The sequence below is a fragment of the Haliaeetus albicilla genome, chromosome 5, assembly GCF_947461875.1.
Source record: "Haliaeetus albicilla chromosome 5, bHalAlb1.1, whole genome shotgun sequence".
Classification (NCBI taxonomy): domain Eukaryota; kingdom Metazoa; phylum Chordata; class Aves; order Accipitriformes; family Accipitridae; genus Haliaeetus; species Haliaeetus albicilla.
The window spans coordinates 43,539,722-43,566,122 of record NC_091487.1 but is presented as its reverse complement, the minus strand read 5'-3'; the positions used below and the strand labels follow the sequence as shown (position 1 = coordinate 43,566,122).

Below are 26,401 nucleotides of genomic sequence, written 5' to 3'. Positions count from 1 at the left end.
CTGAGCTAAAAGACCTCCCTCTTTGCATGGGCTCCCCTCGTATCTGGTTGCCAGCCAGTCTCTATATCAGAGCAGCTTTTGCAGTTGTCTACCCTGGGATATGCTGTCTCTTAGAAAGAGATTAATTCTGCAAATACTGCTGCGCCACCCGCAATAAAGGGCCCAGGAGAGGCTTGGACAGCCATGGCCATCTTTATATCTGCTGAGCTAACTGGGGGACAGTTGAGGCATCCATCTGCTCAGTGTGCGTCTGTGGTGGCTCCCTTGGCCAGGACGAAGGGGTAGCCAGCTGGTGGCACTGGTTTGCCTCAGAGGCAGCTACCAGCCCTGTGCAGAGCTTGGGAGCTGGAAACTGGTGCCTTGGCCTCAGGTGGATGACAGGAGCGTTCCTACCTTGATGGACTCTGGGGCTGCAGGGGTCACAGCCTTCTTGCCTCAGCACCTGAAATATGGGATGTAGCCCCAAGCACACCCCCCTAACAGGCCACAGCAGTTGGGGACCACAGGGCTTTGGCAGTGTGGGGGGTCTGTGTTGCCACCTCAGGTCACAGCAATGCCCTGTAACACAGCGTGGAAGAGCCATGAGGGAGAGACTGTGCTCTCTTCGTTTGGACTTTTAGCAGAGGAAGATACTGAAGACTGCAAAGTCTGGAAAGTTTGCGGGGGGGGTACTGAGATGAAGGGGTTTGCTTTTACAGGGGTTGAGAGGGAGGCAAAGGGTGGTGGTGAGGGACAGGGAAACAGACCTGGCATTATGGCTGCATGGGAGGGATGTGCAGCGGTGCAGGGAGGGCTGTGAGCAGCTGGCAGGACCAAGCAGCCTAGGACCAGAAGCTTACATACTGGGAAGGGGTAGGCAGCAGCGCCCGGGCAGGAGCCTGTCCCCTGCCCAACCCGGTTGGTGTCCCAGGGCTACTGGTGTGGCTCTTCTGTGACCTCGCTGTGGAGCTGGCATCAGTGCGCATCATGCGGTGCTGGCTCCTGCTGCTCACCTTGCTGCTGGGGGCTGCCCTCCCGCGGCCCTTGAGCCAGAGGTGATGGTGCTTCCCTCTTCCTCCTCCTCCTCCTCCTCCTCACCCTGGTACCTGCAGAGGTGCTGCAGGGCTCCTGGCCCAGGTGTGGGCTGGCACTTGTGGCAACAAGCCCTCGAGACCTGGCCAGGCCAGGTGAAGACAAGCGGCACGTGGGAGCTCTTGGGCAAGTGCTGTAGGGTCTCGGCTCACTCCTGCCCCTGGTTTTCTTCTGCAGGGCCAGCTCCTTTGTTCCCGAGGACTTCTCTGCTCCCCTGGAGCTTCCACAGCAGCACTTTGGCCTGGTGGACGGTACAGTGCTCTCCTCACCCCTCTAAAACCCCTTTCCCTGAACTCACCTCTCCAGGTAGGCAGTTATCCCCGGTCCTGTGAGCAGCCCAGGGCTGAGCCCAGCCTCTCCACTCTACCTGCAGATTATGGCATCAAACCCAAGCAGCCTCGCTTCAGGACCTGGGCAGCCCGGGAGCGGCCAGCAGCACTGCGCAGAGCTGGCAAAAGCAAGCGCGATGAGCTTGATTTACTGGAGTACTACTACGATGCCCGCCTGTGAACCAGCGTGCCCCTGTGCCCACCCACAGCCCGGTCTTGGGGAACCCCCCAGTGCTGCAGGACAGTGTAGGTACGGGGTGTAGGTACGGGGGGGGGGGGGGTGGGTTAAGGGTAAGTGAGCCCTGCTTTGGGTGGGGACTGGAGCAGGTGACATCCAGAGGTTCCCTTCTGATCATCATATGATGATCTCTGGCCTCTAGGAATTGCAACCGGGACTCTCGGACCAAACCTGAGAAGCTCCAGCTCCTCTTGGGGGTCCCAAGGGAAAGAACCAGCCAGGGCCCAGACCCACTGTGGTGGGACACAAACAGCACAGCAGCCCTGCTCCATGAACCATCATATTTAATAGTTGTTGCCATCACAGCAGATCCAGCTGAAGCACAGAGACCGCTGGCTGCAGGGACCAGGAGAGCTCTTCTACCTCCCCAGTGCTTCCCACGGCTCCCTGCAGGCTTAGCCCTTCCCTGCCCCGCTTCTTCTGGCAGGCACCCAGTGCTGCAGAGGGGCTGAGCCCCACTGCTCTGGGGTGGCCCAGCTCTGCCACTGCCTCTGCCACCTGCAGCTGCGGGGGGAGAGGGGGAAAGGGGCAGAGAAAGGCTCCCCTCCCGAGGTGTAGTTACTGCAGGGAGGTATTGGGGGGATTTTTCTCTTTCCCTGGGGCACAGATACAAGAGGGTAGGGACAGGCACGGGGGGCAGAGGCAGGGGTGAGCTGTCTCAGCTCATCCTGGCCCCGGCTGAGGAGATACTGGGGCTCCCTCCATCATCCCTGCCCAGCAGCCTTGTCCCCAGCGCCTGGCAGGGAGGCAATGCCTGCCCAGGGCAAGCCCACCTCCTAGGCAGAAGCCAGCACGTGGGTCTCGTTTGCTGTAGCTGCTCTGTCTTCATACTGCGAGAGTCCGACTCTGCCACTGCGTTAAAAGTCACCCCAGAAGGATGTGACGGGAAGCTGGGCCATGGTCACAAGGAGGAGATGCTGTCACCCCAGCCTGCAGCGGGGAAGGGCCCAAGCACGCTGCTGCCCACCCCTCCGCCGCTCACAGGCAGGGCACCCAGCGGGTGCTTCTCCAATAGAATAAACTAAGAGTATTTGTACAATGAACACAATTTGTCCAGCCCTCCCCCCTCCCGTCCCCCCCCAGCCCGAGGAAGGGGAGTCATGAAAAGAGGCGGCGCTCCGTGCCCTGGGGAGCCCTACCCCGGGCCCCCCCCTCCTCCTCCAGGCTCAAAGCAGCTCTTGTCCATGCACGACACGGGGAAGGGGCGAGACTGCAGCCCTGGCTGTGCAGGAGGTGCCTGTGCCAGCCCCTACTCCAGATAGATGTCCTCCGTGGGGCACGTGTACTCCACATACTCCTTGTAGAATTGCTGAAAAGCCCTCCTGCAACACAGCACCGGGCAAAGCTGAGCAGAGAGCCCCTCTTGCCCTTGCTCCCTACCCTGTGGCCAGTTTGACCCTCCCAGCCCGCCCCCCCCAGCCCCTTGCCTCTACTGCGTTAGCACCCAGAGCTGCCATCAGAGCCGCAGGGTCTCCATCCTGCTTCTGATCCCCTGCACAGCGCATGACTTTCAGCCATCTGCCTGCAAAGCCTTGCGCTGGGACTTGTTCCAGTGCTGTCAGGAATATGCTGCCCGTAGCCCCGTCAGCCCTGGCTCTCGCTCCAAGCCTCTCACTTGAGGGAAGAGGTGCCAGCCTGGGGCCAGGTCCAAGCCCCACACATATGGGGAGATGGCAGGATTCAGCCTGCCTGCCTCATTCCTCCTGCCCTTCGGGAGCGAGCGCCTCGCGCCCCGCTCAGCCAGGACTCACCCTACAGACTCCGCCAGCGGCTTCGTGGACTCCTCCGAGACAAAGACGTGACAGGCAAATCTGTGGTCAGCAGGGTGCTTGGTGATGAACCCAAAATATCTGAGGGCAGAGAGTGGGCAAGACTGGACCGGCAGACAAGCAGGCACAGGTACCTCAGCATCCCCACCCTTGAGCACAGGCGTTTGGGACCTGCACCCCCACAAAACCCAGTGACCGCCAGCTCCCACGGTCCATGCCCAGAGCTGGGATGTAACTGCCATCCAAAGGCTGCTCTTGCGTGAAACTGCAGGGCTGGGCTTACAGGGGAAGGGGAACCCTCAGGACCGGGGCGCTGGGAAGCCTCCCCTTCCCCTCCCGGCCCCAGGCATGCTGCCCTCAGCAGTAAGGCAGTGAAGCCTCTGTGCCAAGCCGCTGGCATTGAGAGCTGCCCCATGCTCCCCCACTACTTACTTGTTGTTCTTTGGATGGTATCCACAAAAGGAAATGTTCTTCAGCTGGAAAAAATGGCTACACTTGTTTACCTGGGGGAACAGAGAAAGGACCCATCAAAGCTTTCCTCCTCACCAGGCCTACAGGGCAGCTGGTATCTGACCCCTGGAAATCTGTGCTTGGACTAAGCAGTAAAATAAAATGGAGCCTGATCCTGGGCTGCTACCAGCAGCAGTTTCAGGATGGCCCCAAGCACCCGCACACAGGGTACGCTTCCAGGCAGTCCTGCTGGCTCCCATCCCTGCTGCCTCTAGCTCCAGCAGCTCCTGCAGAGTTTCCCTGGAGGCCCTGTGTTAGGCTGTATGCAGGCTAGAATCAGCGCTGCTGTTTGCCCAGCACACACAGCCCCTCTCCCTCACTAAAAAGGCTCTCAGAAATACCAGCAGATAGAAGGTGAATGGATAACTTTTAAGTCAGTCAGTCATTCAAGCCTGGGTGTTCAAAGGGTCCCAGCCAGAAACGAGAACTCATTTATACAAGTTTAAAGAGCAACCAAGTTGATGGCATCCTCTAGGTATAGGCAGGACTTGTAGAAACCCCAGCCCAGCTCCCTGCCACAGCATCCACAGCCATGAACTACTCCTACCCCCCCAGCTGTAGGGGAGGTTTCCCAACAGCTCGCTGCAAAGCCCTCGCTTGCCCCTGCCCAGCATCTCACCGTGCTTTGCTAGGCTACTTATGCAGAACGCTAATCAGCAGCCTGCCATAGCCAGCTAAAGAGATTACAGGGCAGATCTGGAGGACACCACTCAAAATAGTAGCAGAAAGGTTTAGAAGCAGCTGACAGATTACTGGCATGGCTCAGCTTGCAGCATCCCAGCACAGCAACGCGCCTGGCAGCTGCGAGGGCATCAGCCAGCTGTACGGATACGGCCCAAAGCTGGGAGCCCGTGGGGCACAAGGGACCCCGAGGTGGGCCTACGACCCCGCTGATGGTGTTTGTCACACCCTCAGACGTAGGGTGGAGACCCTCCATTTTCACACGCAAACATGACCTGTAGCACAGGGGGGGCACGAGCCGGGGAAGGGAGGAGATGAGCGGGGAGCGGGGCACTACCTTGCTGTGCTCCTTGGAGTCGTCGGCTTTCACGGCAATCTTGACCCCACGCACGCTGATCTCCAGGACGCAGCTGGAGGGTGGGTTAAAGTGCACAGTGAGGCGGCGCGTGGTGGCAATCTGGAGGGGGGGGAAGACCGAGAGACAAAGCTCTGACACTCGTGAGCAGTTATGGCGGTTCGTTCACCCTTTCCCTTCCCCACTGAGGCTCTGCCCTGCTCCCAGGAGCAGCAGGCGCTCCTGCTCCCGGGGATGGGGTGGGACACTACCTTCTGCATGGCCGCGCACAGCACGTCGTTGCCCTTGTGATAGGGAACCTGCACCGAGCCGAGGAACTTCACCCGAAACTGGTCCACCCAGTCACTGCTCTTGGCCAGAGCTAGAAGAGAGAGCACGCGGTGGGGATCGTCTCCGGTGACTGGGAACGTGGGCCGAGATCCACCTCCCCGCTCCGTATTCCCAGCCCTGCACGTTTCCCTGCCCAGGGAAGGCTTCCCGCAGCACCGGGTACCAGCTCCCAGCATCACACCAGAAGCTGCCGATCGCTCCCTGCCGGGTGCCCGGCTTGGTCCTCCCTCCATCCCCCTGCTCTGCTCAGGGGAGAGGAGGTGGACACAAGACGGAGGACATCAGCAGGCTGCGCGCAGAGGCTTGGTACCTGTTACGTGGTCTGGGTCCTTGGTGACTTCGATAGCGTAGTAGGCAGGAAAAATGCCCCGGTCGCCCGTCCGCATGTTGTAGGCCTCGTACCAATAATCTTCTGCCTGCACCTCCACCAGCAAAGGATCGTCCACCTCCAGCTCCAGCTCATCCGCGTGGCGAGGCACAAACCTGGGCAGGGAGGCACTAGCACCTGGCCGGCCAGCAGCGCTGGTGGCCTTCTCACCGGCTCACTGCTGGGGCAGGGGGTAACGCAAAACCCGCCGGCAGCGCCCTGGCGGGTGTAATTAGCCGTGGGGACCCGAGATGCTGAATAACGCATCTCAGCGGGTTTAGGCTCAAAAGGCGGCAGCAACCTGGCACCTAAGACAAGGGTATCCCTACGGCACCACCCATGCTTGTCCCCAGAGGTCCTGGCCGCCCTCGGAGGTCTTGCCCCTGCAGCAGCCTGGGCAGATGTCGTTCCCGGGCAGGACACGAGCTACGGGCAGTGGTTTGGTCCCCAGGGCTTCCCAAAAGCTGGAAACACTGGGGTTTGGGCTGGCTCCACCGTGGTGGGAGGGCAGCACGGGCTTCGCCCCATGAGAGGCTGGGGACACCGCTCAGACCTGCGATCTCACCTAAAGACAGCGCGGTGGGTCTGCTCCTGCTCCTCCCCGTTGATCATGCAGGAGAACAACCCGAAGGACTCGGCACCTGGGGACAAAGGCAGAGGGGGATATCTCAGGGTTGAGGGGTCAGCACCACAACCAAGGGATGGACATCGAGCCAACCAGGCTGCTGATGCTCCTGGGGAACGTCTCGACCGAGACAAAGCCATGCGGTGCCACATGGGAGAAGGGCACGGCTAGAGCTGCCACGCTGGGGCCCGGTGGTCCCCGCTGGGGCCACGACCTCCCTGTGCCACCCCACATGGCTGCGACAGCCGGTGTCACCAGCACCATGGGACAAGCTGCACCGCAGGAAGCCCTGCCTGCCGGGGCATGCCACCCACCCCGGTGCTCCTCTGGGCTCAGGGAGGAGGGGGACACTCCAGGAGGGATGCTGTCCCCCTGCGAGACCACCCAACCTTCCCCTCAGCGCAGCCATACCTTGGGCTAGCCAAAAAAGCAGCCCTGAATCACCTCCGGCCACCCCCACCTGCAGGTCACAAGGCTTTTCCAAGCCCCCTCAAAGCCACCAGGGACAGAACCACAGGCTGCAGCAAGCAGAGCTGGGGCTGGCGGCTCTCCACCTCGCTGCGGGGGTCCCTGAGCGTGCCCTCAGCCTCGTACCAGGGACGGGCAGGCAGCCACCACCTCCCCCCTCCCCAGCACCCAGCACTCACTGGAGGAGCGCGCCCGGCCGCTCATGAAGACGTTGAGGAACTTCTTGGAGAAGTGGATGTCCGCCTCGGGGGTGGAGTCCTCGGAGAGGCAGACCGAGTCGCGCTTCAGGGCGTCCTCCTCGTACTCCTCGCCGATGGCCGACTCGTAGGGCGAGGAGACGCAGTTGTCGTAGACGGTGGCCGAGTCGCTCTCGTCGCTGTAGCCCGAGTAGCACTGCTTGAGGCTGACCAGCTCCAGCTGCATGTTCTCGTCCACCACCAGCGTGTACTTGACCGAGTCGTAGGAGAGGGCGCTGGTGTCCGAACTCACCGAGGCTCTCTGAAGGTTGTGCCCCGGCCGGGAACCACCGCTCCCACCACCGCAGGAGGCCCTGGGCAGGTTCGTCTTGTCGGGGGAGGACATGTAGTCCAGCACCTCGTCCTCCTCACTGATGGAGGGGTTGGTTTTCCCTGCCAGGGCCGAATAGCCAGAGGTGTCGATGTCGGAGCTGATGGACATGCGGTTCTCACTGGACTGAGACAGGAATGGCTTGTCGGTCTCCAGGGGGTCCGAGTTCTTCTGGACAGGCGTCAGGTAGATCTCCTCTGTGGCCTCCAGCCTCACGTCTGTCTGGTAGCGGATGCGGTCCCGGTGGGCCTCGGGGCCCCTCGTCGTCACCACCACCACGCTGGCGCCGTGCGGTGGGGGTCGGCTGGTGGCCTGGTGCTTCTCGGGTGGCCGGGACGAGGCGACGCAGGCGGGTGCCATCTGGGTGGCCGCCGTGCGCCGGCACGGGCTCTCTGTGGATGTGCCCCGGTCTTTGGTGGAGGTTGTGCTGTTTTGGTGATTGACCTCATCACTCAGGCAAACGTGGTCGTGGGGAGGGGTCTGCTCACCTGGAGAGGGAGGAGAGCAGCGTTGACAACCCCGCAGAGGGGGATGCTCCCAGGTGGGGAAGGTGGCCGGGGATGCCACCAGACTCAAGCTGGACATGCCTCGCATCCGTCTGGGAACGCTTTCCCCGACCTCCTGCTCCGGCACCACTTGCCTCAGGCTCCGGGCAGGGGATTTACTCCTGAGAGCCACGAAAGGGTGCAAGGAGCTGCTCCTGGCCAACAGCCTGAGAACTCACCCGTTTTCAGAGGGGACGATGACCGGGACACCCGCTCCTGCCAACTGTGCTTTTTCCCCAGAGAGTTGTTATTCAGAGTGTCCTGAGGAGAACAACAAAGCCGCCTTGTAGCCCAAACCGTAAACAGCGCGTGGCGCAGCAGCACCCATCCTTCCCCGGGTCCGCAGCGCCCCGCTCGGTTCCCCCCTCGCCTGGGCACGCGGTGCTCAGGGGACCCCCCCAGTGCCAGCCCCACGTCTCGCCACGCCGCTGCTGTGAGATCTGGTGCGGCGGCCGAAGCAACGTGGGCAAAGAGCCAGCCCGGAGGCAGACGGCCTGGCCTGGAAGGATGTATTCGTCCACGCCAGGAAGACTCGGACGCAGGATGGTCCCAAACCAAAAATTCAAGAGCTGAGCCTGCCTGGAGCCCGCCTAGGCTGGGCGGGCATGCTTTGCTCCCATGCCGCTGGCCCTGCCCACCTTCAGACCACCCGAGGTTATTAAATGGGGGAATTCCCAAGGGCCAGGGGATGCGCTGCTGCCCAGCTGGGAGCCAGCTACCGGACAGACTAACACCTGCTACTAGAGTCATCCGTTTTGGGTGTATATAAGGGTACACGTATACACACGTATAGGTATGGATACATATCTATACATGCACGTGCGCACACGCATGTATACATAGTTCACTAGCAGACGTCAATCCTGATCAGCTGGAGAGAGAGGCAGGGTCGGGCTGCTTGTGCTCAGGTGAGTTTCTGTGGGCGCCGTGCCCTGCCCGCCTTGCCCTGGGAGGCCAGCCATGCGTGTGCACATGCGTGTGTGCGCACATGCGTGTGTGCGCAGGGGAACGCATGCTCAGCATCGCTGTGAGACCCCGGACTGAAGGCCACCAGGTTCCCTGTAACGAGGACTCTCCTGCAGAAGGGGGACAAGTCCTCCCTGCCCACCTCAGCAGGGCACGACATCCCACCTGCTGCAGCCCCAACCCTGGTCCCCATCCTCTCCTCCAGCCCCTCCTGCGGGGCACCGGCTGTTTCTCCCCCAGCTGCAGCAGCGACATTTTCCACACCATTAGTTTTTGCTCAAGCACTAAGCCCCGCTGGGACTCCCCGGATTTTCTCACGGCCTTATCGCCAGCCTACAGCTATTACCAGCAGCGCAGGGGCTGCCCCACCTTTGCTTCGCTTCCTCACCGACACGAAGCAAGCCTTTGCCCTGAAAGTCCACCGAGTCGCACGCTGCTGAACCGCGGCCGCCAGATCCCTGCCTCCGCGCGGGGAGGGGAGAGACCCCCGCCACGGGGCTTCGGTGACCTGCCGGCACAGCCTCCGCGAGCCCCTCCCGTGCCAAGGCAAATAACAGCGCGTCCTCGCTTGCCTTTCCCAGGGACACGACGGGCCGGGACGCGGGCCAGGGGAGCTGCCGCAGCGACGGCCTCTGCGTGCAGAGTGCCACGGGGCCAGCACGCGAGCCAGACTGGCTGCCTGGACTGGGACGGGAGGCAGCAACCCAGCAAGCAGAACCCACCCATCCTGCAGGACCAGGGCGCTCTGGGGTCTGCAATGCCCAGCCAGGGTGGAGGGGCATTCGCAAGGTCTTAGAGGATGAACTTAGCCAGTCCCAGCAGCTGTTTCTTCCCAGCCTGGGAAGCTGGGAATGTTCGTCTCGCTGTCTCCAGACCACCTGCCTGGGATGATGATCACAGAGAGCCCAGCAGCAACCGAGACCTCACCAAGCCAGCTCCTGGCCCCGCAAGAAGTAGCTGGAGCAGAGGGTGGGACGGTGCCCTGCCCACGCACACCCTGCCCAGCACGAGGAGGCCGCAGGCACGGGAGGGGTCCTCAATTTGGGCCATACCCATGGCTCCCACTGCAGCCCCACAGGCTCCAACAGCCCCCTTGTGAGGGGACCATCAGCTCCCCCTCCCCGGCCCATAGTCTATGCAACATCCCCCCCCCCAATCCCTCTCCACAAGCCTGCTGCCACCTCAAGACATTGGTTGGGACCAGCTGCCTGGGAGGGGAGCCCTGCTGTCCCCTCTCCCCCCAGCTGGATGTGGCTGCCATGTGCCACTTGCTCCTCGGGGTCCCCGCACAGGGTGGGACAAGGCTGCCACTGTCCCCTTGTCCATTATGCTCATCGGGGCTCCCCCCCCCCCCCCCCCCGCCTCCCCAGCCCTGCTGCCTTTGTCCCTGGTGCCAGCTGCCCCGCGGGCACCCACCCTGGCTCTGTGCCTTCCTCCTCCTCCTCCTCCTCCTCCCACCCGTGGCCTCAGGCAGAGAGCTGGCATCAGCTGCTGGTGCTGGGCTGGTGACACCCAGCCCCGACTACTCCCCATCTGTCACCCACGGGGACACCTGCCTCTCGTTTCATGCTCCTCGGCTGAACGTCACCGCGACGAAAATCCTCCTACTTGGCAGAAGGCACGGCTGAACGCAGGAGGGTGGCAAAAATAGCCTCTGCGCATCGCGCATCTTGCATGGGTTTGTGAAATTTACGGGAGAGATGGGGCAAAGGGACTCCAGCTGCCGCTCAGAGGTGCTCGGTGGCACCGAAACGCCACCTATTCGGGGGACGACAGCAACCCCATGGCTGCATGGGGCAGGCTGTCTTAGGGAAAAACCATCCAAAACCTCGTACAAAATTTGAGCACCAGCAAGACAACAGAACCCCCTCGTCCTCCCGGCCACCATTTTGGGTGTTGCCGTTCTGCCTCTCAAATTTTGCACGGGGCGCCGACATTAATACTTCTTCTGCCGGGCGCCGCTGCTCAGGAGCGGAGGCGGCCGAGTCCCTGCCGCCAAGCACGGGGCACTCGGTGTCACCGTCCTGCCCCGGCGCTGGTGCTGCCCGGACCTGGGGCAGCTGGAACCCAGCCAGCTGTTGGCCAGCGGTGCCAGGCTCGGGCTTGCCAGCCCCGTGGCTTGGTGGCTCCGTCCCGTACAGTGTTCCGTATGCCGTGCCTCGTTTACTCTCCATCCCCACGGGCTCTGCAGGGGCACCGATGCCCCCTCCCCACCTCGGCAGCGGGGATGGAGGAAGGACCCACCCGGCCCCTAACCCCCCCCCCCCATCCACCCCCACCGAGCGCAGTGCCCGGGCAGGGGGGGTACGGCCTGGGGGGGGCCCGGCAGGGACCGAGCACGTCCCTGGGTGTCCCCTGGACCCGCAGAGACCCCCGGGGGCGGGGGGGGGGGGGGGGGGGGGCGGGCGGCCCGCAGAGCATCGCTCCATCCCTTCAACCCTCCGAGACAAAAAACCCCGGCGGTGGGAGCATCCCTCCACCTCCTCCTCCTCCTCCTCCTCCTCCCCCGCACTCCCCCCCCCCCCCGGTCCCGGCCTCACCTGGCTGCGAGGCACCTGCGGGAAGAGGTTGAGAGTTGTGGGTCTTTTCGGCCTGTAGACATCCGTGGTCCCGGCCGGGGGGTCTTTCTGCAGCGGTTCGGGGGCCGTCTGCTCCTCGGCCGGCGCGTCCCCCGCCGCGTCGATGAGGTCGAGCTGGAGCATCTCCGCCTGCAGCCGGCTGGCCTCCCCGCCGCCCGCCGCCCGGGCCCCGCCGCCCGGCCGGCTCACATGGCCCTGCCGGGATTAGCGGCCGCGATCAGGCCACCGGGAGGGAGGGACAGACGGACGGAGGGAGGGAAAGAGGGAAAGAGGCAGGGCCGGCAGCCGCCGCGCCTCCCGCCGGGGCCGGGGGTCGGGCCGGGGGCGGGGGGGGGGGGCCGGCGCCCGTGCAGCCCCCCCCCCCGGCGGCTCTCTTCCCTTTCAAGGGGCAGGGATGTTATTCCCGCGGCCGGGAAGCCCCCCACCCCCTCCCCGCCTGCCCCGGGAGGGCGAGGGGCAGCCGCCGCGCTTGCCCCGTGGCGGGGGGGCTGTAGGTACGAGTAACCGTCCCGTTCCCCGCCAAGGGCACGAAGGCGCACAGGCAGGCTTCGTCTGACGTGACAAGGAGGGGGTTTTTTACGGTGAGAACAACCATTCAGCAGAACTGCCTCCCCCAGGGACACGGTAGAGTCCCCATCGCTGGGGGTTTTCAAGATGCAACTGGACAGGGTGCTGGATAATCCCATCTAGGGTCCCTTTCCCACAAAAGGTCAGGCCAGGGGATCTTCTGAGGTCCCTTCCAGCCCAGGCTGCCCTATGATTCTTCCTCCCGAGGCGGACCATGCCCTTTCTGGGTTCCTGTCCTGGTAACTGGGACTCCTACAAGCACACAATCATCTCGGTTGGAGGTTTGGTCCGAGCCCCGCCTGGTCACTTGGGGCCTCACCCATCACACCCAAATATCCTCACGGATGGGGAACCCGGCGCCGTGTTGGGTGCTGCACTACTGCTACTTTTTCTCTTTATGGGGCTGAAATTTTCACTGCACACCTCCGAGAGGAGTCAGGCTCCTTCTCCCCCGTAACACCCATTAGGCAGCTGGGGACAGCAGCTACATCCCCCTTGGCCTCCTCACCTTGAACAAGCCTTTTCTCATACACCCTGCATTTGCACATATCGGGACCTGAAGCCATGCAGAAGGGACACCCAACAAGCCAGTAGCCCAGCACTAGCTCTCCAGTCACTTGCGGGTGGTGGCTGCACTCTGGCTGGGGACAGCCCCCCTCTTTCCCCTTGCACCCTTCACCCTTGAAGCAGGGTGGCCACCATGGCCCGTGAGGGCTGCGAGGACCTGATGCCCCATCGCTGAGCCACCGCACTCCTCGTGGCTGTGTTGCTGGGCAAAGAGGCACCGATGTCCCCCCACGGCTGCAGGTGTTTAAAGGTCAGCGCTTTCCTTCCCAAGCCACCCTCCTTGCCGTAACCGAAGCTTGCACATGCGCAGGTTGCTGCAGCCAGCAATAAAGGCTGCAACTTGGCATTAGCGAGTTGAATTCCCTGTGTTATCAGCTGTTTGTGGTGACGGGAAAGCTCATCGGCGGGCAGAGGTGGAAAAGGGCATTTTTTTGCAGCTGATGCTATGCATGACTCCGGCTGCATGAAGGATGCCCCTTGAGCTGTGGGAGAAGAAACAACCCCTGCTGTGGGGGCCCAGCTCTGGCAGCCCCCCCAAGAGCTCTCGCTGCTACCAGCTCCTAAACTGTCCAACTAAAGCCAGCACAGACAGGGCTCTGCCTGCTGCAGGCACAGTACGAACCCTCTCACGGGGGCCATTTCACCCCAGGTGAGCACCTGGAGGAGCACTGCCACCCAAACTCATCCTCTTGAGGCTTTAAACATTTAACTCCCTTGTTTTTAACATTAGCCTTCTTACAACAAGTTCTGTGTTTCTGTGGCACCGGATTTTAACAAGGAAATTGAGGTACAGGAACAGCACTGGGGGGAAATGCCAGCTAAATAGATGATACCTAGCCAAGGTAGGTGTATTTGTCTCAGCTGGTGATGTTCAACCTAGACTGCTAATGGTGCTGCCTCAGTAATCCTGTAGCTGTAGCGATCACTCAGAAAACTCACAGAGAAGGAAAAGTCCCAGAAGGATGCAGAAAAGCAAAACAGTACCTGTTCTGAAGAAAAGCACGCCCTAGGAGGGATGCACCAGTCCAGGTTCAATAGCTAGGAGGAAACTACGGCCGCTGCAGGTACTTATTAATGGCCTGTAGAGGGTCCATACCCTCTATGGTCGAGAAGGCAGAGGGCTCTTCCCTGCTCCCCCACCCTGGCAGCCTTCCCTGTCAAGCAGGGAAGCTAGGAAAATCATTTTATGAGCGTGGGGAAGCAAGGGGGACTTGCCGAGTAGAGGCGACAGCTGTGTCCCCTCTCCCTACCACCCAGCTGCGACTGCTTTGCTCCTGTCTTCAAAGCGCCAGGAGAAGCCTCTCTGCTCCCAGCCTGGTGCAGCCGCAGCTGGCGACGGATCAGAGGCAGCTTCGTGGGACAGCCTTTGAAAAGCCGCCTGGAGTAAGCAGCCACCTTGCTGCTGCATCCTTTGCTCCCAGCCCATGCAGCCGGCTCCCCGCCGGTCTCCAGATCAGCAGGTTGGCCGGCTCATTGCAGCTGCTTCTCCCTTTGCAGTGGGTCCCGCTGGCTTTCTGGGGGTGGCTGCTGCCAGCAGCACACTGGATCAGTGACAGTACAGTGAACATCAAGAGGAAGCCTGGCATTTCCAACAGTCTTATTATGCTGGAAAAACAAAGTGGTTTGGTTTTTTTTCTCCACATATCTGTACCTTCATGGCTGGTTCAGGCCTTTTCATGCAGACCACGAAGGCTCAGCACAGCCCTATATCGGCTCTTTTCCTTTGGGCACTCATTCTTGTGCTCTCAGGTATTTCCAAGAAGGGTATTTCTTTTTTTTTTTTTTCTTTTTTCCATTCTTGCATTAACCATTTTCCGCAGCTCCTGGAATACAGATAAGGCACCGAGCCTTTATTAACCACAGCCTGGCTGTTTGCGGGGATCCATCTTGCTGAAACCAGGGATCGTCACCCTGGATTTCCAAGCCACTAAACCGAGACCAAACCCGAAGCAAAGGCCTGGTGCTTCTGTTGCAACTGTCCCTCTCAACGTGCCCGACCGCTGCCATTTGCGAGGCGGGGGTGGCATCCCTCGCCCCGGTGGCCCCCGCTCCTCCCCAGCTGGCCTCCTGCCCTGCCGTTCAACAGCCCTAAAGGCAGCTCTGCTCCTCCGCTGAGCCCTCTCCTCAGCCCACCCCCCACTTTGCTCCTGCTTTTCATTCACCTGGGACTTCTTGCTGAAATTAAGGGTTTTTTCAGCCGCGCTCGGGATTATTCCTCATTCTTAGTACATGGTCTCCCATCCATGAGGTGTGGTCCTCGTCGGTGGATAGTTCCCTCTTGCACAAACATCAGTCTACGCCTCCTTGCAGTTTCTGTGTGTCTAAGCCACTATTTCTGGAAAGCTGCTAAAATAGCCCACGATGAAGTCATCTTTGTTTTTCCAGGGCCAAAAAAAAAAACCCCAAACCCCACCTCTGTTTGGGTGTTGACCTCCGCACCGGCTGCCCGTTCCTGCCACGGGGTTTTGCCGCCGAGCGGCTCTGCCTGGACCCCCTGCCTTGCCAAGGTCACCAGCCGTCCCTATCTGCCAGCCGCTTTCCCAGCCCTCCGGCAGGGTTTGTCCCCTCGCTCCTTCCCGGTGCTTTCCTGCTCACCGCTGGTTTACTGTGCCTGCCCATCTCTCCGGAGACTCGCTGCTGGGTTGGGAAGCTTGGAGCGGCTGGATGTCCCCAGCCCCATGGCTGACCGTGCTCTCCAGAGCAAACGTCTCCGTGTTTCCCCCTTCCCCATCGCTCTCTGCTCCGGTGTAATCCGGTGACCCGGCAGCTCACTCCCACCTCGCATCCCTCTGTCCATCACCGGGCTTTTGCCAGCCGCGGGGGCGATCGGGGCCAACCGTCCATCTTGCGTACGTCGTGCGCTCTGCGGCACCGGCACTGGGAGTTCGTCACGGGCAGGGCGTCAGCATGGGCCCCCCCCGGCCCTGGCCCCGGCGTCAGAGTGACTTGCCAAGCCAGCCATCCCCACGTGATGCAATTAGCTGGCTGATGCCGGCCGCGGGTCATTACTGATTTGCTGGCCCCCGCCGCCGCACGCAGACCCGGCCAAGCCGCTCCCTCTGGGCCTGGCTGCTTCCATCAGGCTGATCCTGCAACCCCGCCGCCTCAAGCTCGCTCCGGATGACGATCGGGTCACGAAGCTCCCTGGCTTTCTCGCCTTCGATGTTTGGGACTGAAAAGCCCCTCTCGCTGCCGTTGCCGTCACTGCTTTGGGTTCTGCTCCTCGGGCAATCCTTCATGTCCCGTATAAACCATTAGGACATATTTTTAGCAGGCATTTTTTCTAAGCACGGTAGTCTTCTTCCTTTGCTGTGTTTATGAATAGCTCATTGCTTCCCAGGGGCAGTGTCGCATTCCCCTTCCACTCCAGCAGACTCGTAGTGCACCCGGGCATTTGGGCAGAGCGGCTCTGAGCCATCCCCAGGGAAGGCGTGGGGCTGGCTGCTGGAGCTCAAGCAAACCCTCTACCGAGGGTCAGGTCTCTGCATCGCAGCACAGGGATGCAGAAACCACTCAGTAAACTGTTTTAAATGGGCGAAACAGTCTATTTTTCCTCACCCTCAAGGAAGGGCTGCAGCAGTTGAGCTGCAAGTCCCCCCTCCTCCTTACCCTCCCTGCCAAACCTCAGCCAAGGGCTGGCAGTCCATAAAGAAAAAAGAAATCCTGGCCTAAGAGCCTGGTGGTGCCATCAGCAGCGCAGAACTGGGACAGCTAATGGGAAGCATCCAGCAATGCACCCGCAGCCCCTGCCTGCCTCACCTATTGCAGGCAGGAGGATCTTCCCGATGCCCTGCCCTTGCTGCGGCTCTGTCCTCGTGGGCATCCAGCATGAGGTTTGACTTTGGTTTTGCCTCCAGCATTATCCCTCCTTCCTTCAGCGTACACAGCCCCCAAGCCCAGGCTCTCCTTCTCCTTCCCTGGCCATAACATCCTGGAGCAGGAGGAGGCTATGGCTGGAGCAGAGATGTGGAACAGCAGCCCCATCTCCGGGAGAAGCTGAATTTCTGCTGGGAAGATGCCAAATTAGACCAGGGAGCACAGCAGGACACCTTCACCTCCCAAGGATGAGGTCTGCCTGTACCCTCCTGCCTGTAACAAGGGATTTCCAACACCACAAATTCACTTTCTAGTTTTAAATCTGTAACAAATTGTTCTGCCTTTCCCCTCCTTGCTGGGTCTTTATCAGTTTTGCGGAGGAAATAGTTCTCCTGGGGGACAAAATGATTCTCAAACCATTTGGTTGCTACTCCAGCATTTGCATCCCTCTAGTGTGAAACACATTGGCAAAATGCAGAATCCCTGCATATTTCCAAATCCAATGTAATTCTCAGTTTACTTCCACGTTTCTGCCCCCATGGCCTTCTTGGGCAGTTCAAATAGTGGTGTGAACCCTGTCGGGGTCTGCACAGGGTGCTTAAGGTGGATGGGAGACCTGCCTGCATCTGCATAGACTTCACATCTCCCATTTTTATGTCGCCTGCTGGGGTCAGAGCCACCTCCTCCCTTCCTGTTTCACCAGCCTCCAGGTCTCCAGCCTCCTAAAATTCCTGAGAGGCAGCTAGCAAGTCGGAAGGAATGCCTCGGGTGAGCAGAGCAGAGCTCTCACCATGCCAGCCCAGCCGCAGCTCCAAACCCAGGGATGCACGTGGGGGCAGGAGGCACAGCCCATGCAGGACCTTTGGAGCCACCTCGCACGTGGCCTCGCTTCCCGAGGATGCTCCTCAGGTGCCAGAGGCTCTCTGGCTATCCCGCTCAAATGGGGGGGATGCCCCCCAGTCACGCCCAAACTCTTAGGCTCATCCCTGAGGAACAAACTCAAATCCCTCCAGCACAGTGGGAACCAAAAGGCACTGGCATCTCAAAGGCATCTCAAAAGATGCTTTTTTGTCCCTTGGGTTTGGCTGGCTCAGAAAGGGTCTGTGCTGTGCCGTGGGGAGGAGAGGGCACTGCCGACCCGAGGGGATTGGCATCGTGGCAATGGATGCCTTGAGGAAGCATCGCTAGCCTGGGGACCTGGTGGTCCTGCGTGGAACCTGATGGTCCCGCCAGCCCCACCGGTGCACGCTCTGCCCGTCCCCATCCCTGTCCCCATCCCCATCGCACTTACCCGGGTGGCCAGGCTCTCCTTGCAGTGCAGGCTGATTCCACACTCGTCAGTGATCTCGGAGAGGTCTTCATCCTCAAACTCCTCGAGGCTGATGTCGTGGGTGAGCCTGGAGGGAGTGGAGATGGTGCGATCACCCACTGCGCTGGCGGTGGGCAGGAGGGTGCAGGGCAGCTTGCTGCCTGCGGGCAGGGAGTAGCACTGCCTGCCCCGGGAGAGGCTCTCCTGGTCTTTACTGGGAAGAAAGACTGAGAAGGGGGCTCCTTCCAGAGGTGATGGGTCTGTCCCCACCAAATGGCTGGGCTTGGTATGGTGCGTGGCTGTGGGGAGGCAGGAGGAGTGTGCCCCAAACCAGCCCCTGCCTGACTGAAAGCAGCATGGACGTGCAGGTTGGGAGAGCGTGGGACAGACAGCACAGCCAGCCCTGTCCCAGGAGGTTCCATTCCCACCATCCCAGGGATGTGGGACCCCATCTGGGGTTGCCCAAGCTGGGCACAGACACCCAGCGGGGTGAAGGCTGGGGTTACAGGGAGGGGAAGAGCTGGGGGTCCTGGCAAGGCACAACTGGAGGATGGACCTGCTGGGACAGGTGACCACATCAAGACCCACAGACCTTGCAAGCACCGCAAACCTGCCGGCCATGGCACCACCAGCCCCCGAGCCATGGCTGGGAGGGATGTCCCAGCCCAGGTGCCTGCAGTAAGAGAGGGCAGTGATTTCCCTCTGCGCCAAAATCACTCCCCGGGGTGACTGCGGGCATCCTCACGACCATCGGCGCTGCCGAGCCTGCCTGCATGGCCTCAGGGGTCCCTTAGGGCTGTCAGACCCACAGGCTCATTATACCTCTTCAAAAAGTTTACAGAGATATCCTTTTAGTGGCTGGAAACCTGCTGACGAGCAGGCTTCTCATGTGCTTGCTCGCATCCCTGGGGGGACGGCGAGACGCTCCTGGCTTCTGTGCATTAAAACATTTCTCCGTGGTGGTACCGCAATGCTCCTCTCGCTTATTCATTACCACCGGGGTAAATAAAAGAGCCCAGCTTGAAATTCTTCTGCCAACCAACTCAGCCCCGAGTTTTGTCTGGAGCAGCCACGGGCACTGCTTCGCATGCCGCCATTTCCATTTGCTCCCAGCTCCTCACGCTGGGACATGCTCCGGTGAAAGTACCACGCCGAGCTCATCGCCCCTCTCCAGCTTGGCCCTCACCAGCAGGGAAGGAAGGAGAAGGGTATTTTGTGACCTGCAGAGCTCCCACCCTCGCTTTAAGCATCACTTGCACACCTTGGGGCTCCCCCCACCCCCGGCAGTGGCACCAAGCCAGTTCCATGGAGGGGTAACACCTCCCTTGTCCCAGCCCCCAGAGAGGGGAAAGGAGCAGGAGAAGCCCATGGGGGAAGCAGCATCTCCCCTCCGTGTTTCCAAGGACCCCACGAGTAGTGGTCTTCTGCAATGGAGGTGGCCGGGAATGACTGTGCCCATGGGGGCAGCCCCCATGAGATACATCAGGGCAGAGGGGGACAGGGACACAGACGCCCCCCCCCAATCCCCCACCTCACCCATCTGCTGCTGCTGCCTGCGGGAGGGAGAGAACGCAAAGCAGGAGGCTCATGACGAGCCTTCAAAGCACAAATCGATTTCTTCTCCGGTTACGCGGGTGGGATATCATCAGCCGCTAATGCTGGGGGGGCTCCACCCGCCATGGTGTGGGAGCGCGGTGGGGTCCCGGTGAGATGCACAGCGTTGTTGGCGAGGGGCTGGCAGGGGGTCCCCAGCTCTGCAGAAGCACCTGGGGTGGGTGCCAGTGCTCCCCACTCCGCGGCGGGGGCAGACAGCCCTGCCCGTGCTTTTGGGGATGGGGAGATGCTGCGCAAGTGTCCAGCACCAGCCCTGCCTGCAGATGCTGGTGCGTGGCAGGATGCGGCCGGTCGCCTTTGCCGCTCCGGCGCCCTGCTCAAGCTGGGAAAACTTTAGGCTCGACTGGGTGCCAAGTTTTTTCCTGTCCTGAGGCCATCACTCGCAGAGCCAGGGGCGAGGGGCTGCCCCTCGTGCCCCTGCAAGCCCCCCTCCCCGAGGCCCGGCCGGTCCCCTACCATTTCTCCCACTGATCTTCCAGCCAGCTCTCCTCCTCGGTGCTTGACTCCATTTTCAAGGGCGGCTGCATTGAGGAGGACCCCCCCTTCCCTGGGGGACACGCTCCCACCCCAAAAAAGACCCCCAGGCCCGGGGCGAGGAGGAGCGAGAGAGATGACGGCCGAGCCCCGGGCGCCCGCTGCCCCTCCGCCTGCCCCGTCGCAGTCTGTGGCTGCCGGCGCTGCTCTGTCTCCTCACTGCGCAACCTGGGGAAGCTCATTAAAAATAGATGGAATCAGCTGTCCTGGAGGGGAAAAAAAAAAAAAAAAAAAATAACCTCCCCAGCTGAGCCAGTGCCAAGTCCCTGCACTCTGCCGGGGATGCTGACTGCCTCTGCCTGCCAGCCAGCCAGCCCGGCTCCTGGTCCTTCTCCAGCACCCACTCCCCAGCACCCGCAGCGGGCACAGAGGATCTGCTTACCCCGGCACGGACGCCCACGCCACCCAGCTTCCTCCTCCTCCTCCTCCTGCCCTTGCAGCATTGTTGGCCGAGCCAGGGACGAGGGGCTCTGCCCCTCTCTGCCCCGCCAGAACGACGGGATCCCTTCCTGCGGGAGACAGGAGCATTCGTCCGGCTTCTCGCCAGGTAGAGCGGGGCCACTCGCCGACGCAAAGGCTGGAGTGTTTCCAGCACAGCGGGACCAGCGTCGCAGCCGGCCGCATTCCCCGAGCGGAGGGAAGCAAGAGGAGTGCCTTCGCCAAGGGGCAAGCCCAGCTGGCGCAGAGCAGCGCCAGGAGCGCTGCCCCTTCCCCGTCTGCCCTCACCTAACCCCCAACCCCGCTCCCACCTCAGGCAGGGCCGTTCCTGAGCTTCCCCAACCTCTAACCCCTGTTAAAGGTCAGAGAAATCCCTGGTGAGCTGCTCTGCCAGCTCCCACCTCTCTTCTGCTGCCAAAGGAAACAGGGGCTGCCAGGTGTTGCTGACAAACCTTTGGCATCGCGGCCTCAGATAATCTGCCATCGCCCCCAAGCCTCTCGGACCTGCTTGCCGCCCACCAGCATGCCGCAGCCTCTGAGCTTCTCACCCCGTTGGGACCCGGCTTCAACCCTGGCCGGATTAAGGTGGGTGATGCTCGCAGGAGTCCAGCTCACCGGGTGGCCTGGAGCACCCTGCTGAACTAACCTGTTGCTGGCTCTCACCCCACTGGTGCCGTGCCACCGGCGAATGTCACTCGTGATCCTGTGTTCATTGTCTTTCAGCTCGCTGATAACGGTATCCAGGGCTCCATCTTCCCTATCAGCTCTGCCTGGAGGCACCTCGTCTGCTCGAAACCTCCTCGCTTAATGCAATGAATAAAGAAGTCTCTATCTTGGTATTACTCCTGCCCTTTTCTCCTCTCACATGGATGCTCCAGGACTTCGTAGGAGATACAAGGAAGGCTCTCTGTTTTCCCCCCACTCCCTGTGCTGGGAACACCCCTGCCTTTCTCTCTTGCTTCTCAAAGAGGCTAAAAATACCAGCAAAATGAAACAGCTCTGACTCCTCTCAGCTCCGTCACTGGCAGTAAAAGTCTGAGCAGGACCTACACGGGTATTTTGGCCAACTTCCCTTGCCAACAGCAGCCGCGGAGGCACGGGTGCCACCTGCGTGCTGCTGCAGGTGGGCACCACGGCGTCGCAGGTACATGGGAGGTTGCTCCCCGGCTGTGAGAGTGGGCGAACCCTGTGTCTGCAGAGGTCACAGGTGCTCCCCTGAAGGACATGCCAAGGGGCACCCGGAGGCTGGCAGCCCTGCAGAATGCACGAGAACTGATAAACTTGGGACACCCGGGAACTGCGAGTGAGGGAGCACATGTGGGTGCGTGAGCTGAGGCAGCCGTTACCCACCCGTAGCAGGAGCAGCTTCATCACAGTCCTAATAACAGCCTTATAATCAAGCCCAGCTGCTGCGCCTTCCTCAATTCCATCCCCTGCCAGGGAAAAGGGGACTTACAGCATCGCCTTCCCAGCCCGCTGCTGCTGCGTGGGATTTCCCACGAGCAACATGGCACGACGGAGATGTGGGGCTCCAACAAGCCCACCTGCCTGGGCCGTACTCCGATATTCTGCTCCCAGGCAGCGCTGTGTGGAACTCCTGTAACCAGCATTAGTGGGGAAAATAGTACTATCCTACATTTGGCTGGTCCTGGGTTTTTTTCTTCCATCACAAGAGCCACAGAGACTTATTTGAAACGAGGAGAAGGCGCCTCTCTCTCTCTCTCTCCATCAGAAGACAGCCCTTTTGTCTCCCTTCACAAGAAGACAGGTAGCCCCATTCCGACATCCAGCTCATTGCCTCCAAACAGGCTCTTCCAACAGCTCCAGATGGGCATGGCAGACACATAAACCAACCCATAGCGCTAGGACTGATTTTTGCCTCAGCCTGAAGCTGCTTCTTTGAACTTCCCGAGGAGATGGAGGGCTCCCCTTCCCCCGAGACCTCGTCCCATCCCAAGGCGCTGGCAACAGCACAAGAAAGGGCTGTGATTTCCCACGGGGCTCCCCGAGGATTGGGATAGTTCCCCCTCTCTCCTGACCAATGCAAATAACTCCCTAAGGGTTTCCTTCCATAGGAGCCTTCCTGCCCCAGCAGCTAGTTGGATGCTCTTTGCTTTTATTAGAGAAACCAGAAGGCGATAGAAGGGATCGGTCGCTGAATCCCCCTCCCAGGTCCCAGCTACCTCAGAGCCGCACTCCTGGGGGCAGCGGGGCAGGCAGCATGGCGAGCGCTGCGAGGTCCTGCACCTGGCTGCACCCCAGTTGTGCCAGCCCTCCCTGTCCCTCTTATACTGGGCAGAGGGACCCCCAGCCCCAGAGAGCCCCTTACGGGAAAGCTTGGCCCGAAGCACTGGCAAAGCTTCTTGGCAGGGCAAGGAGCTGCAACAGGGTGTCCTGGAGAAAGATGCTAAGGAGCCCCAGTGGGGCACAGCCCCCACCACGAGGGTTTGGGAGGCATAAGGACGAAGGGGAGGCTGGATGAGAAGAACTTTTTTATTGCTGTCTCCTAAAATGCTGCTGTTCTTGTTGTGGTGAGCAGCCACCTCTGGAGGTCCTCCTGGCTAAAGGAGGGCTCACCTCACCATCCTTCTCCTCCCACCTCTTCTCAGACAACGCCAAACCATCACCGGCAGCGAGGACCTGTGAAACCACCATCCCTGGCCTCTTCAGAGCTTCAGACCCCAGCCCATCGGGCCGCTTGCTGGCCAGGACCAAGTCCTCTCTGAATTCAAGCCAACCGATCACCTAACGCTTGTGCCGGCGTGTTACCACTCGGGGAGCTGGAAGGGCAGGCGAACGTACCAGAGGGCAAGAAAAGCTGAAACACCTCGTCGTGCGGGCAGCAAGCTGGGGCAGAGGACAGGGCTCACCCAGGACCACAGCTCGCAAACGTTTCGCAAGCGGGGGTCCCTCCTCGCACACCGTTCCCCATCATGATGTCGCCTTCGGTCTGCCAGAGCCTGCCCCAGGCTCGGGGATGTCACCGGCATCTCCTTCCACCTCAAGGCTCACCGCCGGAGCTCGACGCCTGAAGAACTCGTGCCCCTGCCTCGACTCCCCAGCTTTCCGCCCGGCTGCACGGCCTCCCCCACAGAGGTCGGTTCTTCCCCGGGGCAGGCTGCCAGCGTGCTGGGCTCCCTTTCCGAAGGTCTGAGGCACAGCAAAAAGCGGCACCTCGTTCTCCCTCCCGGGACATCGCTGTTTGCTGGGGAGCGGGAGGGTGCCCAGGGGACAGCCGCTGCATCCAGGACAGCCCTGGGTGGCAAGCTCGACCCTCTCACGGGCCCGGAGCTGCTCGGCAGCCAACCCTCCGGCCCCCGGCTCAGTGGCCAAGCCCTTTCTCCATGGTGGACATTTCCAGAGGCAGCATTTAATTGCTCGATTTGCAGGGTTTACCCAGCCATGTTGCAACAGCTCCCAGCAGCTCTCGCAGGCAGTGCTGCAATAGGAGGTGGCTGCCGAAGCCCCAGAGCCACCTGGCAAAGGGGCTCCAGAAGCAGAGGAGTCCTTCAGGGGTAAATTGCCAAAACATCACCATAGCTCGACAGCACCTGCCTGCTTCCTCGCAGGGACCCGCTGGCCCCCAAGCCTCAGGGGCTGGGGCCTGCCAGCGGTAGACACGAGCTTAGCCACGGCCCCCAGTACGGACCAGCCCCTCCTTTCCCTCTCCAAAATCTCACCGCGCAAAGCGGCCCGTACCGAATCCCCCCTTCTCAGCCTGCACCCCCGGGTGCCAGAGGCAAGCAGAGAGCAATGGCTGACGACGGCACGGCCGCCAGAAGCAGCGAGCCTCCCCCGGATGGCAAATGAGCGACGCCAGGCACCGCACCCACGGGCCACGGCAGAGCTCCCTTACCCACCCAGCGCATCCCTGGCCCAGAGGTGCCCTCGGGAGACATGGGAGGCTCCGAAGCCCTCGGAAGTCCCCGTGAGCAGCCTCCGTTGGGGTTTTGGAGGAGAGACAGCCCCCCGCATCCCAAATCGATGGGAGCGCTTCGGTATTGCCGAGAGGATCAATTCTGGCACTCTCCCACCGTCTCACTCGGGGTTCCCGTTTCACAGGGGTGGGAGGGAAGCGGGAGCACCTGGGATTTCTAGGAAAAGGCTAGAAAAAAGGCTTTCCTGGGGGCGGGGAAAGAGATGAAGCTTTTTTTTTGTAAGGAAAAGGCGTTTGAAGAGAAGACAGGTAAGGGGGCTGGGGGGGGGGGGTGATGGGGGACATGAGGCCAAGCAGGTGGGAGCTGCACTGGTAGATGGGGTGAGGGCCAACATGGGTTGGGGGGGGGGCTGAAGCAACATATGGGGTGGGCGGGCCGAGCAGTGATGGGGGGGGGCTGGAGTGATGTACGCGGTGGGGGGGTTCAGCGGTGCCGGGGTGGGGGGCAGAAGGGATGTGTGGGGTGCGGGGGGGGGACAGAAGGGATGCGCGGGGAGGAGGCGGGGGCCCGGCGCGGCGGTGTGGGGCGGGGGGGGGCTGCAGAAGATGGGGATCGTTGCCCGGAGCGGGGGGACTGGGGCAGCCCTGCGGGGGTCCCGGGGTTAGGGGGGGCGGCCGGTACCTGAAATTGGGGGGCGAGGCGAGGTGCAGCCCCAGGAAGGGGGAGGAGGCGGGCGGGGATGCGGCTCCTTTCTCTCGCTCCGCCATTCTGTGGCTCTCTCCATGCAGGCGGAGGGCGGGCGGGAGGGAGGGAGGCAGGGAAGGAGGCAGGGAAGGAGGGATGGAGGGAGGGGGATGCTGGCGGTGCCGGCGGGGAGGGACATACCTGCCGCCGGGGAGGGAGGGGGGGAGAAGAAGAGGCCCCGGGGGTTCCTTCCCGCGGCCCCCGGCGGCAGCTGCAGGACAGATGTGGCCACAGCTGGAGGCGACACCCCGCACCCCGTCCCCCGCCGCACCGCCCAGGCCCTGGGAAACGCCGACCCCGGCGGGGCAGATGTGCCCACAGCTGGACCGACACCCCCTACCCGCAGCTGGAGGCAGAGCTCCCCCCCGGGCAGATGTGCCGCAGGTGGTGGCAGCAGCCCCGGAGCCTGGGGTGGTTGTGGGGGCCCCCAGGCCCGCAGCCGGCTGGCAGAGGGGCTGGACGCACAGGGCCACTCGCAAGGAAGGGTCTCGTCCCCAGTGGGGACACGGCTGGAGGCAGCAGGAGCAGCAGCTAAAGCCAGGCTGTGCTTTCCCACCCATGGCAGCTTTGCAGCACCCGGCTGGCAACAGGTCTGGCAGCCTCAGCACAAAGCCTGCCCTTATTGAAGCTGGCCAGGGCTGCAAGCGCAGCAAGCGGAATTAAAAAAAGCAGCTTATACACACGTTCCCCAGACACAAGGGAGAAAAAACCCACATCTCCAGGTTGCAGGTCTCTCCCCAGAAGAGGCAGACCCACTCTTGCATCCGGCTATGTCCCAGGGAGCATCTGATCTTGGGTGAATGCTCTTTGCGGCTACCCTTCCCCACCAGCCCAAGCAGCAGGTTTCTCTCCCCCTCCTCTTCTCCCCACGCTTTGCAGGCTCTCTCAGAAAACCGTGCAGATTGTGCTGTGCACAGTAGACATCAGTCTTTTTAGGTCCCAAGGCCACTTCCGTACCTGAACAGAACTTTTCGTATTCCCTGCATGGCCACTGTGCTCCCAGTTACTGTCTGACGGTCCTGGACAGGGTGGGTGGCACTGCTTTAGCAGTTCAAACTTTAAAGATACAGCACATCCCATCCATATTTCTCAAACCATGGAGCTGACTGCCATTGAGGCGATGGTATTAGTTCTTGGCCCAGACCCAGGACGTCAGCTGTTCCTCCAGAGAAGAGCAAGCAGAGCCCTCCAAGGCACACAGCCCTGCTCTCTCCCAGGAGCCTTGGTCTCCTGCCAGACAAACTGGAAAGAGATGTTACTCCTGGGCCAGCATGGAAACAAGCACACCCCCACAGGGTCACCACGTGCAGGTACCCCCGGGGCAGCCTCCTGAGGGGGGCTGGGTGTCCCCCTCACAGTTTGGATGCACAGACCAAACTGTCTTACGTGCACGACTCAAAAGACTCAGCAGCATTCATTCAGGGACTGGGGGAGCTTTGACACAGCTCCATCTCAAAGCATGAACTCCATCTACCAAAACACGATCCCTCTGCAGCATGGCTGTCGTTTGCCCTCTGACCTGGGGCAGAAGGTA

The 26,401-nt window shown here is 61.3% G+C and overlaps 2 protein-coding genes across 3 annotated transcripts; one reads left to right on the top strand and one right to left on the bottom strand.

Annotated features, from left to right (window-relative positions):
* The first annotated feature begins 238 nt into the window (after positions 1–238).
* On the top strand, positions 239–2,157 carry FREY1 (Frey regulator of sperm-oocyte fusion 1). The gene is made up of 3 exons (XM_069784481.1): positions 239–1,034; positions 1,249–1,322; positions 1,445–2,157. Exons 1-3 carry the CDS (start codon positions 967–969, stop codon positions 1,579–1,581), a joined length of 279 nt encoding a protein of 92 aa, XP_069640582.1. The 5' UTR covers positions 239–966; the 3' UTR covers positions 1,582–2,157.
* On the bottom strand, positions 1,906–24,941 carry MAPK8IP1 (mitogen-activated protein kinase 8 interacting protein 1). Of its 2 annotated transcripts, none has more exons than XM_069784471.1 (12): positions 24,805–24,941; positions 17,642–17,747; positions 11,362–11,595; positions 8,035–8,116; positions 6,923–7,798; positions 6,216–6,291; positions 5,594–5,766; positions 5,205–5,314; positions 4,936–5,055; positions 3,840–3,910; positions 3,390–3,488; positions 1,906–2,960 (listed from the first exon to the last, which is right to left on the bottom strand). In XM_069784471.1, the coding sequence occupies exons 1-12, from the start codon at positions 24,888–24,890 to the stop codon at positions 2,888–2,890; spliced, it is 2,106 nt and encodes a 701-aa protein (XP_069640572.1). In that variant the 5' UTR covers positions 24,891–24,941; the 3' UTR covers positions 1,906–2,887. The 2 variants fall into 2 exon arrangements, with proteins under 2 accessions (XP_069640572.1, XP_069640571.1); XM_069784470.1 differs by lacking the exon at positions 24,805–24,941 and adding an exon at positions 19,730–19,923.
* Between the last annotated feature and the right edge of the window lie 1,460 nt (positions 24,942–26,401).

Excerpts from the sequence above, each read along its gene's own strand:
- MAPK8IP1 (XM_069784471.1), bottom strand. The coding sequence starts at position 24,890 with ATGGCGGAGCGAGAGAAAGGAGCCGCATCCCCGCCCGCCTCCTCCCCC. Across the intron at positions 5,767-6,215 it reads ACCCACCGCGCTGTCTTTAG|GTTTGTGCCTCGCCACGCGG; the intron begins GTGAGATCGCAG and ends CTCCCTGCCCAG. Across the intron at positions 5,056-5,204 it reads TGTGCGCGGCCATGCAGAAG|ATTGCCACCACGCGCCGCCT; the intron begins GTAGTGTCCCAC and ends CCCCCCCTCCAG.
- FREY1 (XM_069784481.1), top strand. The coding sequence starts at position 967 with ATGCGGTGCTGGCTCCTGCTGCTCACCTTGCTGCTGGGGGCTGCCCTC. Across the intron at positions 1,035-1,248 it reads CCGCGGCCCTTGAGCCAGAG|GGCCAGCTCCTTTGTTCCCG; the intron begins GTGATGGTGCTT and ends TTTCTTCTGCAG. Across the intron at positions 1,323-1,444 it reads GCACTTTGGCCTGGTGGACG|ATTATGGCATCAAACCCAAG; the intron begins GTACAGTGCTCT and ends CTCTACCTGCAG.